This window comes from Sycon ciliatum, chromosome 11, assembly GCF_964019385.1.
Source record: "Sycon ciliatum chromosome 11, ocSycCili1.1, whole genome shotgun sequence".
Taxonomy (NCBI): Eukaryota; Metazoa; Porifera; class Calcarea; order Leucosolenida; family Sycettidae; genus Sycon; species Sycon ciliatum.
In genome coordinates, this window is record NC_088653.1 from 15,422,154 (window position 1) to 15,434,457 (window position 12,304).

A 12,304-nucleotide genomic window follows, 5' to 3' on the forward strand; every position below is an offset into this window, starting at 1 on the left:
TTGGGGGGGGGGGCAGCAGTGGTAGCCCTCGGCGTATAATGCCAGCGGAAAAATTGGCAGACAATTTGGTACTTTCCTGGTGTAGTCCTTGCATGTTTGGTATGTGGATAAAGAAATGAAGCATAATGCAGCCAGAAATCCACAGCACTGAGACCCAAGCTGCCTGACGATGCGGAGCACCACAGCTACACTACTCACACTTCTTTATCCCTGTCTTTGCTCACCTATTGCTCATCACTTCACTGCACAGCTTTTGTATTACGGAAAGTTTGGAAACCCCCTCGACAGGCAAAAGCCTCTGGGGAATCCTTTTAAAACAGTAAAAAGTACAAAATCTCAAATTCCTTACCGTCAAACTTGGCTTCGCAGACAACGCGGAGATGCTCGTTCGGATGGCGTATATGGCCGTTGGTGTCGTGGCGAAACCAGCCGTTGACCTTCCCTTCGACCCAGGCCTTCCCCGTCTGGCCCAGGGACTGCACGAGCTGTTTGGCGCAGGTCTTAGACCAGGTGAGGCGCATGCCGAGACTGGCGCAGTATGCGCGCGCCTGCATGAACGGCATGTCGGCGCCAAGCAGCAGCAGTCTGGTCTTGGATGCCGCGTCCGCTCCACACGTATGGTGCTCTGCACATCACAGCCAGCATACAGTGAAACTTGTCTAAGACGAGCGTTCAAGGGACCTTTTAAACGCAGTCTCGGTTGCCAGGTGGTCTCCTTATCCAGGGTCATTTGACAGGACATATCATGCATTGGTCCTGGTTTCAGTGGTCTTCTAGGACAGGTGGTCGCCGTATTCGAGTGGTCGCCTTGACAGATTTTACTGTGCATGTGTTACAGAGAGGTTCCAGGCTGTCCAAGAGAGTGCTCAATGCCGAAAGGCAGAGCCAGTTCAAACAACAATAATAATAATAATACGAACAGGTCGCACATTGCCCGCATAAACAAATCATACGGGGTCATGCGTCTGTCAATGATCGTTAACCAGAGTTGCTCAGTGTGGGTGGTGAGGTTGAGGCATTTCTGAATCGGCACATTCAGAGGTCTGAGGTCTTCTTTGATGTTGACGACCCATCTCTTGTTACCCACCTCATCTCTTGTTCAAACAATAAGAGGACGGAAAAAGTGCTTTAAACTCTGAGCTTCACGCACTAAGCGATCATCAGTCATCTATGCCATCACCAAAGCTGAGCTGGAGCGTTTCAATATTTTACAAGCCAGAGTAGCTAGGAAGTATTTGCTACGTAAAAAAGTCAATGTAGATAGATGCGAAACGAAATCCCAGTTAAATGCCCTTTGTGACTTAGAGTCCTTGCATTTTCGCAGACAAGTATCAGCTCTTGTTACTCTATTTCAACTTATCCATATATCTCCAGAACACCTCCAATATTTCACCTTTTACTGTCTTCAAGTCCAAGAAGACCAAACAAACTTAACATCAATTATCACGGTGTGCATTTTTCTTCCCTCTTTTCCAACAAAGCTGCAATGCTATGGAATTGCCTACCGCCTTCTCTTACCTCGATAACCAGCCTCCCCGAAGTTAAGCATTCTCTCTATCAGCATTTTCGCCAATATATTCATTACACTGACGGTATCCCAACTCCTTAATTACCAGATTTTGTATGCCTCAATCTATTTCCTTAGCCTATCCTCGATTAACTGCTCCCTCTACATAAAGCTGTCGCTTCACTCTTCTTGCAGGAGATCCCCTCGACAGGCCCAAAGCCTTTGGGAAATCCTTAAAATAATATAATAAAATACAAATACAAATCAGAGACACACATCAACATTCCTGCAGCACAGTATTTTGTTGAGGCTGCGCCTTTGTTAACTCCTTCGTCCGGCGAAATAGTGCGCCACGGTACGTTTGAGGCCATCCAGAATGGACGATGATGCCGTCCACTAATTCTGTATCTGTGCACACGAATGTGTTGTGTGTGCGACTTGTGTGTCAGCACAGCGCAACAGAACATACATACACAATAAAAGCCAACAAGAATAAGAGGACGGCAAAGTGTTGTTGGAGCAACAGTAGCATGGATGACGCGTGTAGAGGGGTGAGAGTGAAAACGACTGCGCCGGACCGAGAAACTGAAGAGACCGAACACAGGGCATTAAGGGGAGGCACAACCTCAACAGGATATTGTGCAAGTAAAGCAGATCGTTTCCAGGCTGTTCAACTGAGCGCTCAATACCGAACGGCAGAGCTACTATAGTTCCAACAACACTTGGTCATTCTCTTATTCTTGTTGGAACCAACATGGCCGACGTCATGTGACCCGTAGATGCAGGGTTTGAGTGGAGTGTTGGAGTCAAACATGGCTGCCAGGTGTGGTCATGTGACGGACATGAGGCCATTCTATACACAGTGCGGCTGCTGATCGAATGCTACAACTCACCAAGGGCAATCCGGCAGACAACCTTGTGCATTGCCTGTCCAGCCTCGCTTCCAGACTGCTTATGCTGAGAGCCGTCCGACGCAGAGCTCACGCCGGGCGCGCTGCTATTCTTCGCCAGCCAGATGACCGGTTTCGATGCACCGCCGGTCGGAGTGAGCTCCGAGATGAACCCCTTCGTACAGCTGTCGTGCGGCGCAATAAATCCATTGTTTTCCTTGCAAGTCTGCTCCGCACGGGCAAACGGCATGTCAGCTGGAAAGTACCGCAGCCTTACGTGAAGCGCAGATCTGCACAAGTAGTCGTCTGTAGTAAACAACACGATAACAACAGAACAGGAATAATTATACTGTATTACAGTCAACAAATATTCAAATTTGGACTTCACGGAGAATTTCAAAGTATTAGGAAATCAGAGGCCACATGCCACGTACTGCTCTTTTCTGGCTTGCAAGTGTTGAGTTTCGGAGAGAAAAGAGCAGTACGTGGCATGTGGCCTCTGCGGATTTCCTAAATATTCGGCACATAATTTTATCGATTTTCGGCGATTTTCGGCCTGGTCATGTTTCGCCCAAAATTTGTTTCGCCCAAAATCGTTGTTTTGCAAGGTTCAGTGTGACAGTGTATACCATGGTATACTGGCGGCGGCAGTACGGACCGAACAGTTGATGCGGCCGAAATTGGGTTTTAGCCCCGGGAGGCCGAAATGTGAATGGGCCGAAAAATTCGTACACTTACAATGCCTATTTTGGAATGGGTTTTCTCCCACACTGGAGCTCGCGCTATTCCGCCGACGACTTGACACTTGACTGGACTCACACCTGCCATCCCCCCCCCCCCCCGCCCCCCCCCCCCCCCCCCTGCTTTAGACTGTCTGTATGGTAAAGTCCACTGCAAACGCCCACCCCGCTTTTTGCAAGATCTGCTGGCCTCCACGCACTGACCCCTTGCGCTGTCACCGCTATCGTACTTCGTACGAAAGTGCGTCTCACACCGTAGCGCAAAGAGTGCTAGTGCTCTGTACAGTACCTGTATTGCTGTACATAATAATAATTATTATTATGGATGAGACAGGGTCCAATTAAAACTGCATTAATAATAATAATAATAATAAATTAATAATAATAATAATACATTAGTAACGAAGGTACGTGTTGGGTCGTAAGTATCCACGCAAACACACATCCAGTCAAAATAAGGCACTTGTCAAAGTATCCGAACGTTTTCGGTCCCTTCTCATCAAGGATTATACAGGGAATGGCTCAAGTTGGAAAGACTAAAACTTATATAGCGTAAAGATATGAGATAACAACACTCGTGACAAGGTGGAAAAAGTATCAAGTTCAGCACGACACAAAACTCGAAGGAAGTAATAATAGCGACAAGAACATAGTGAGCAAATTAAGTTACATTGTTAACACCTCGACGAGGAGTAACACCAAACAATTGTAGCGACAACACATTTTCTTTCTGTACGCAAAGTTCAGGATCTAACTTACGGATATACAAAGCTTCTAACACAGCCAGATGCAACGCACATCTACCACGTGACAATATTGAGAACACATTATCACTGTACAACTCACGACAATTGGTACGGGCTGACAGATGTTGCTTAATGGACGAAGTGCGATTCTTAGCTCCGTTGGGTGTAGTCTCCTCCAATGTCCCGTCATCTCGCCTCTTCGCGGCATCACCACTATCCGCCTCTTTGCTTTTCCGCGGCCTTCCACGTTTTCTGACACCAGCCGTTGTGTGCGCGATGCCCAGTGTCCTTTCAGCTACGTCTCCTCCATTGCGGATTTCTATTGATCTTCTTACTCCAACTTGTCCGGTGCTCGATATTGAGGTTCGTTTTAAGAGGCGAGATGACGGGACATTGGAGGAGACTACACCCAACGGAGCTAAGAATCGCACTTCGTCCATTAAGCAACATCTGTCAGCCCGTACCAATTGTCGTGAGTTGTACAGTGATAATGTGTTCTCAATATTGTCACGTGGTAGATGTGCGTTGCATCTGGCTGTGTTAGAAGCTTTGTATATCCGTAAGTTAGATCCTGAACTTTGCGTACAGAAAGAAAATGTGTTGTCGCTACAATTGTTTGGTGTTACTCCTCGTCGAGGTGTTAACAATGTAACTTAATTTGCTCACTATGTTCTTGTCGCTATTATTATTTCCTTCGAGTTTTGTGTCGTGCTGAACTTGATACTTTTTCCACCTTGTCACGAGTGTTGTTATCTCATATCTTTACGCTATATAAGTTTTAGTCTTTCCAACTTGAGCCATTCCCTGTATAATCCTTGATGAGAAGGGACCGAAAACGTTCGGATACTTTGACAAGTGCCTTATTTTGACTGGATGTGTGTTTGCGTGGATACTTACGACCCAACACGTACCTTCGTTACTAAAGTATTATCCGCCTCCGACTTCTTGTAAAAATAATAATACAGCACGCATATAGCTCATATGAAAAATCAAATGAGGGTCATGCATCTGTCGACAACGCCGAGCCAGTGCGTTCTGTCTGAGGCAAGTTGCTCCGCTTCCAAAAGAGACATATTGAGAAGTAAAAGGTCATTCCTAATGTTGTCTACCCATCTGGTCACTGGGCGACCTCTGGGCTTCTTTATATCTGTTATATTCATTGCCATGTGAAGGGCTTTGTACGACACAGCGTCCTTCCCTTCACGAATGACATGTCCAAACCATAATAAGCGCCGGCGTCTACAGACTGCACTTATTGGGCATTGAGCAGTTTTAGCATAAAGAGCATTATTCCCTTAGCTATGCAGAAGACGTTACTTCAGTAACGTCTGGCGCTAGCCAGGGTCCACACAGCTTTAATTTGGTGTTTGTTTGTTTGTTTGTGTCACGCCTGGCGCTATCCCGTATCTGTCCCGTACTGTACCGTACCAGCAAAGACAGCTGGCCACAATATTTTTGTTTGTTTGTGCCATCGACATGCCTGGCGCTACCCCGTACGTGTCCCATCCCATCATGACTACGGTACCATCAAGAGAATGAGTATACATGTGAAGTGTTTCGGGGGAATGCATTCAGTGCAGTAACATTTTGTGTGGATTTATGTGCGAGGCCGAGATCCCACTAGCAGGCTGGCTGGGCCGCCTGTCGACCAGCCCGGAAATCGCATGTAGGCCGATAGCATAATAATTATAACGTATATACAGTCATGTAGATGTATAGCAGGGAGTCATAATTATTATGTAAACGACTCCCTGTTGTATGGGGAGATTTTCTAGAAAGAAATACGAAATAGGGAGACGAGTAAATGCAATCAGAATGGATGTTAGTTGCCGTCAGTATAATAATAATAATAAGAAGAAGAAGAAGAAGAACGCCCGTGATCGGCAGAGTCAGCGCCGGTCCCAGGAAACGTCAGGACAGACATCCCGTCGACTCCAGAACGCCAGTGATCGGCAGAGTCAGCGCCGGTCCCATAGCTATGCAGAAGACGTTACTTCAGTATCTCATTGAAAAGTTTTTGCAATACAATGATGTAGCTAATCAAAGGAAAAAGCATTTCCATCAGTTCTAACAACATGTACGCTACGCTAAGCAACAAAGCATAGCGCAGGGCCCTGAGCTTCCAAGCTCTCTCGTTCGAAATTTTATTGGGAAAGATGATTCCAAGTATGTATCTGAGTTTACGGCGGTGCCATACATCAAACTGCATTGTCGTAACTCAAAGTTTCATCGTAGCAGCCGAGAGGCTTCCTGCAGCTTCATTCATACCAAGTAGTTACGAGCAGATCCGCTCTTTCCCATTCGCTGAGAAAAGCGGGTCTGCTCTTTAAAACTACTTCCTATCAAATATTCATGCCGGGGGGGGGGGAGATACTCTCATTTTCTATCTCATGCCCAAACGCTGTGCTCTGTGCATTGGGCACTTTCCGGCGGCTTGCCAAAACCACTACTCACTTGTCACATTCACTTTCACTTTGTGGACAGGTAGTCATAACTCGTAACATTTTGTCCTCCTGTTTTTACCATAAAAAAATTGTCTCACCATCTGAGTTCACTTGTAACCGTTAGTTCTATACACATGAAGGGGGGAAGACGGTATACGCACCGAGGCAACACGTCTAAATCCCATTGCAGGCCATATTTGGATTTATACACACAGTAGGTACTCTTATAACATCCATGGCTCTAGCCAGAGGGGGGGGGGGGGAGGGTGCAGCCCCCCCCCCCCCTCCTACCCTCCCTACTCTGGTTGAGCGCACTCCTGTAAAAAAGTGGCGTCCTCCCCCGCCCTACTCATTTGTCGATTTTTGTGCTTTTCATGCACATTACTCCGAACGTTGCATGTTTGCATGGCAAGACAATTTTGCAAAATGGAGAAAATGGGTTATGGCCCTTACAGGGCAACTGTTTCCCCTGCCCCCACTCCCCTCCCTACCATTTTTGACCTGGCTAGAACCCTGACATCAATGGCCGGGATAAACACTCAACTGAAACTCTCTAAAACATCTAACATTCATGGATGGCGGCTGATTTTCTCGCCTTCACGAACAACAGATCTTTCCTGTAGTCCGCACCCGAATAGCTCTGGTTTGTCCACCGGAGGATCACGCACGATCAAACCAGCGCAGATGTCCACAACTGCATCACGAAGACACTAGGGAGGACTTGCTGGGCCACCATCTACTTTCTGGTCACATTGGTCTGGGTTAAAGTACAGTAATACCTGTCTAAGACGACCGCTCAAGGAACCTTTAGAATGTGGCCTCTGTTACCAGGTGGTCTCCTGATCCAGGGTCCTTTGACTGAAAATAGCACCCCTTGGTCCTGGTTCCAGTGGTCTTCCAGGACAGGTGGTCGCCTCATTCGAGTGGTCTTCCAGGACAGGTGGTCACCTTATTCGAGTGGTCTTCCGGGACAGGTGGTCGCCTTATTCGAGTTGTCTTCCAGGACAGGTGGTCGCCTTATTCGAGTGGTCTTCCAGGACAGGTGGTCGCCTTATTCGAGTGGTCTTCCAGGACAGGTGGTCGCCTTATTCGAGTGGTCTTCCAGGACAGGTGGTCGCCTTATTCGAGTGGTCTTCCAGGACAGGTGGTCGCCTTATTCGAGTGGTCTTCCAGGACAGGTGGTCGCCTTATTCGAGTGGTCTTCCAGGACAGGTGGTCGCCTTATTCGAGTGGTCTTCCAGGACAGGTGGTCGCCTTATTCGAGTGGTCTTCCAGGACAGGTGGTCGCCTTATTCGAGTGGTCTTCCAGGACAGGTGGTCGCCTTATTCGAGTGGTCTTCCAGGACAGGTGGTCGCCTTATTCGAGTGGTCTTCCAGGACAGGTGGTCGCCTTATTCGAGTGGTCTTCCAGGACAGGTGGTCGCCTTATTCGAGTGGTCTTCCAGGACAGGTGGTCGCCTTATTCGAGTGGTCTTCCAGGACAGGTGGTCGCCTTATTCGAGTGGTCTTCCAGGACAGGTGGTCGCCTTATTCGAGTGGTCTTCCAGGACAGGTGGTCGCCTTATTCGAGTGGTCTTCCAGGACAGGTGGTCGCCTTATTCGAGTGGTCTTCCAGGACAGGTGGTCGCCTTATTCGAGTGGTCTTCCAGGACAGGTGGTCGCCTTATTCGAGTGGTCTTCCAGGACAGGTGGTCGCCTTATTCGAGTGGTCTTCCAGGACAGGTGGTCGCCTTATTCGAGTGGTCTTCCAGGACAGGTGGTCGCCTTATTCGAGTGGTCTTCCAGGACAGGTGGTCGCCTTATTCGAGTGGTCTTCCAGGACAGGTGGTCGCCTTATTCGAGTGGTCTTCCAGGACAGGTGGTCGCCTTATTCGAGTGGTCTTCCAGGACAGGTGGTCGCCTTATTCGAGTGGTCTTCCAGGACAGGTGGTCGCCTTATTCGAGTGGTCTTCCAGGACAGGTGGTCGCCTTATTCGAGTGGTCTTCCAGGACAGGTGGTCGCCTTATTCGAGTGGTCTTCCAGGACAGGTGGTCGCCTTATTCTAGTGGTCTTCCAGGACAGGTGGTCGCCTTATTCGAGTGGTCTTCCAGGACAGGTGGTCGCCTTATTCGAGTGGTCTTCCAGGACAGGTGGTCGCCTTATTCGAGTGGTCTTCCAGGACAGGAGGTCGCCTTATTCGAGTGGTCTTTCAGGACAGGTGGTCGCCTTATTCGAGTGGTCTTCCAGGACAGGTGGTCGCCTTATTCGAGTGGTCTTCCAGGACAGGTGGTCGCCTTGACAGGTTTTACTGAACGTTGGATTTAACTCAGCTCACAGAGTCGCTCGCTACTTTCTGCAGTAGGGGCACTCTGGAGCTAGTGCGACGAGCTATCTTAATGTCGGCGATGTCTCCTTTGCACCTTGGCCGGTGTTTCAGCTTACTTAAAGCTCGCAGCCGTATTGATGAGGCCTAGATGCAGCTATCTTTATTTATTTATTTATGGATTCTCCAAAGGCCGAGGCCTAAGTCGAGGGGGTCTCCCTTCATGGCTTACTGGGAATATATCTGCAAAATTATAACATAGATTGAGAAGAGGAAGGGTTATAAGTTATAACAAATGCGTACTGTAGAAATCAGCCATAACATTCGTTACGATGTTACAGAAACTCTGGAAGGAATGAAACCAGCGGGTTCAAAGCGGGTGTTGGCGTAGATGGTACGGACACGAGACACAAATCAATCTCTCTCTCTTAATGTCGGTGATGTCTCCTTTGCACCATGGCCGGTGTTTCAGCTTACTTAAAGCTCGTAGCTGTACTGCTGAGGCCTAGATGGCCGAAACAGCTAGCCGTCTACAGAATTGGGTAGAGACAGGTTAGATTGAGTACATGGCTCGCATCCATCTGACTCCGCACCCAAAGTTGCTGCCCCCCCCCCCCCTGCACACACACACACACACACACACACGCACACACACACGTGCACACACACACACACACACACACGCACACACACACACGTGACACACACACACACATACACACACACACACGCACACACACACACACACACACACACACACACACACACACACACACACCATGTGCACACACAACTCTGTACAATACGGCTGTAACTGTTAGTCGCATTGCAATGAAGAGAGGTTTGGATAACTAGACTAGATTTTGAACAGTCAGACGTGCACAATCTAGCACAAAACTGACAAGGAGTACTGACACATTCCATGGCATGAAAGTCAGCTTGAGCACTGCTCGATAGGTTCACGGATGTCATGTACTTAGTGATAATTCCAAAGAGAGGAAGGCGGGCACCATCGAGCCGCACACAAGCTACTCGTTCCAAGGTTCCATGGAATCCTGGCTCGTGTAAGTCTGACTGTTCAGATCTGGTCTAGTTGGTGGAGTCGAATACATAACATGTTCCCAACCGTTGTCCATGTTTTCAATTTGAAAAAACTAACTTCAAAATTGTTCCCCTGTAGTCTGTATAGTCATCTTAAGTTACTGCACCCGTCCGCCGTATACGCGATGCGCACAGTACAGACAGTCATGTGTGTTCATGTGTGAGCGATGTGTGAGCGCTCTCAACCTCATGCGGGACACGGATGTGCACACGGAGGGCTGCGGATATTCGTCACTCTACGGCACTGTAACAATAATTCATCTCTATAATTAATTATAAAAAGTTTTTTTTCTTTTAATTTGTCAATGTTCTTTATTTTCATCGTGCGATCGCATCACAGTCGGATCCTTTTCTCTATTTATTCTCTTTACCAGGCGTGGACCATCCCCTGGAATATCAAAATGGGTGCCATAATAATAATAAAAAAGATCTACTACGCAAAAAAAACAGTACTGCAACACTATGCATCGCTTCGCTATAAACTGCATCCTTTTACCACTATACTTTGCAGATATATTCCCAGTAAGCCATGAACGGAGACCCCCTCGACTTAGGCCTCGGCCTTTGGGGAATCGATAAAATGAATAAATAAATAAATAAACCAGCAGCAGCAGGCGAGTGCGTGTTCAACTGTGACTTAAAGTCTTTGTGGTTCAGATCCAGGGGCCACGCACACGCAAGCACACACCATACTCCCGCGCGAGAGAAACTTACGGTAAGCGGTGCACTCTCCCAGCGACACGCACAACACGGCCACGACCAGGGCACGGAACAGCATTCTACCGCCGGTACCATCCATGTTCCTACTCAGTCTCCGGCCTGACAGCAGGGAAGGGGAGGGGGAGCCGCGTGCTGCACCGCGTAACCAGACAACGGGGAAATCTTTCGGACTGCCTCGTCCGACTAGCTGCAGGACAGGTGTACTTTCACCACCAACATCAACACTAAATGAGGCTATTTCTCTCCAGCACTGTTCTCAATTCTGATCTATGGCCAACACGACAGCGTAAATGTAATTCTTATTCCGTCTCCAAACAATACTGAACGTGTCCTCCCATCCCTCTCTCGATCAAGCAGCCGAGACGCTTCCCCTTGAAAAAAACCGAAGCCCTTTTGGAGCCTCCGACGGCTCGTAGAGAGGCGCATGTGGCATCGTTATGGTCGGCACTACCAGCCACCGTAGCGTTTCTTCCCAGGAGTTGTATCTTTGAAGAGCTCAAAAGAGAGTCCTAGGCGTGGATACCGTGACGTGTGGGATACGGCAAAGGTATCTCCGCTCCACGCATCGGTACTATACTAGCATTCGGCCAGGCGCTAGGCGCTAGGCGCATATAGGCGTCTACGAAAGGGCCGTACCAAATCTGTCAACAATTGGCGCTTTGCTCCTTTTATCGCAGGATCGATTGTACTCTAGCTTTTAGCCCTTAAACATTCTTCTACGCATGAATTTGCGCAAAGATCAAATTATAATTTAATTGGTACGCAGAGCCTGCCTGCACCGGCCTTTTGATACCAAACCAGGGAGTCGTAAAATACCACACCCTAATACGCACTATCCGCTTCCGGTGCCGAGACTCGAGAGGCGCGGGCGCTTGCGCGAGGCCGACACACACTCCAGCATCATGAGATTGTGAATGTATGGCAGCTTCCCCGGCCCCATGTCTCACCCCCTTTGCAAGACAATGTTTTATCCGGGATGACTCACCATATTTGGGCAATTGCTCGGCGCTGTACGTGTGACGCGTCGACGGTGTGTTATATAGTGAAAGTTCACGTTCTGCTTTGACCCGAAGGCGAGGAGACCGGTACCGGTATACAGTATGGAACGCACAACGTTTGCCAGCACCAGAACGAACAGTTTACTACAATGTAGCCACACTCCAGTACATCGACAGGAAGCAGCAACTACTGAAGAGTCTTGGTTCGTTCCAGACAGAGGTAGTAGTAGTAGTAGTAGAATTTATTATTTTGATAGGGAAGGCCCTACAGACGTTGCCGTCTTGTTACAGGGAACCCTAAGTGCTCTTTACAGAGCGAAACAAAAACGGATAGATGCTCAACCTGACGACACGAGACAGGCAGAGAATTCCACCTATCAGCGCCAAGGAAAGAAATGGAGAACATGCCATATCTAGTGGTAGCAGCGGGCAAAGAAAGTGAAGAGAATGATTGCCCTCTAGTGCGCCTCTCGGTGCAAGTAGCAGCCGACTGGAGGGTGAACATTGAGGAAAGAAGAGGACTTGTAAGCTGATGAATACAGCGGAAAACAAAAATAAAAAGCCTCAAGTTGAGACGAGATTCGAGGGAGTATAACTTAGCGTGCCGCAAAACAAAGACAGTCGGGGTACGGCGAGGGAGACCAAAAACCTGTTTCATGCTGATATGACTTAAAGTAACAAGGCGAGAGTATAAAGATGGTGTAAGACAGTGAGCATACGAGTTGCTGGCGTATTCAATAGTGGATTGGATGAGGGATAAATAAAATATTCGCTTAGTTGTGTGGTCTACTGTACGGCGGCAGCGGCGGAATGCTCCTATCTTCTTATAAACAGATGTACATACATGGTTGAGGT

At 48.2% G+C, this 12,304-nt stretch overlaps 1 protein-coding gene across 1 annotated transcript in view; it reads right to left on the reverse strand.

Moving 5' to 3' along the window:
* Positions 1-10,782, reverse strand: part of LOC135827576 (uncharacterized) — a 41,906-nt gene extending 31,124 nt beyond the window's left edge. Inside the window, exons 1-3 of the mRNA XM_065340046.1 lie at positions 10,446-10,782; positions 2,401-2,703; positions 350-625 (exon numbers count right to left, since the gene is read on the reverse strand). Coding sequence (XP_065196118.1) covers positions 350-625; positions 2,401-2,703; positions 10,446-10,530 — 664 coding nt within the window. The 5' untranslated portion in view covers positions 10,531-10,782. The remainder of the gene's footprint in view (positions 1-349; positions 626-2,400; positions 2,704-10,445) is intronic.
* Between the last annotated feature and the right edge of the window lie 1,522 nt (positions 10,783-12,304).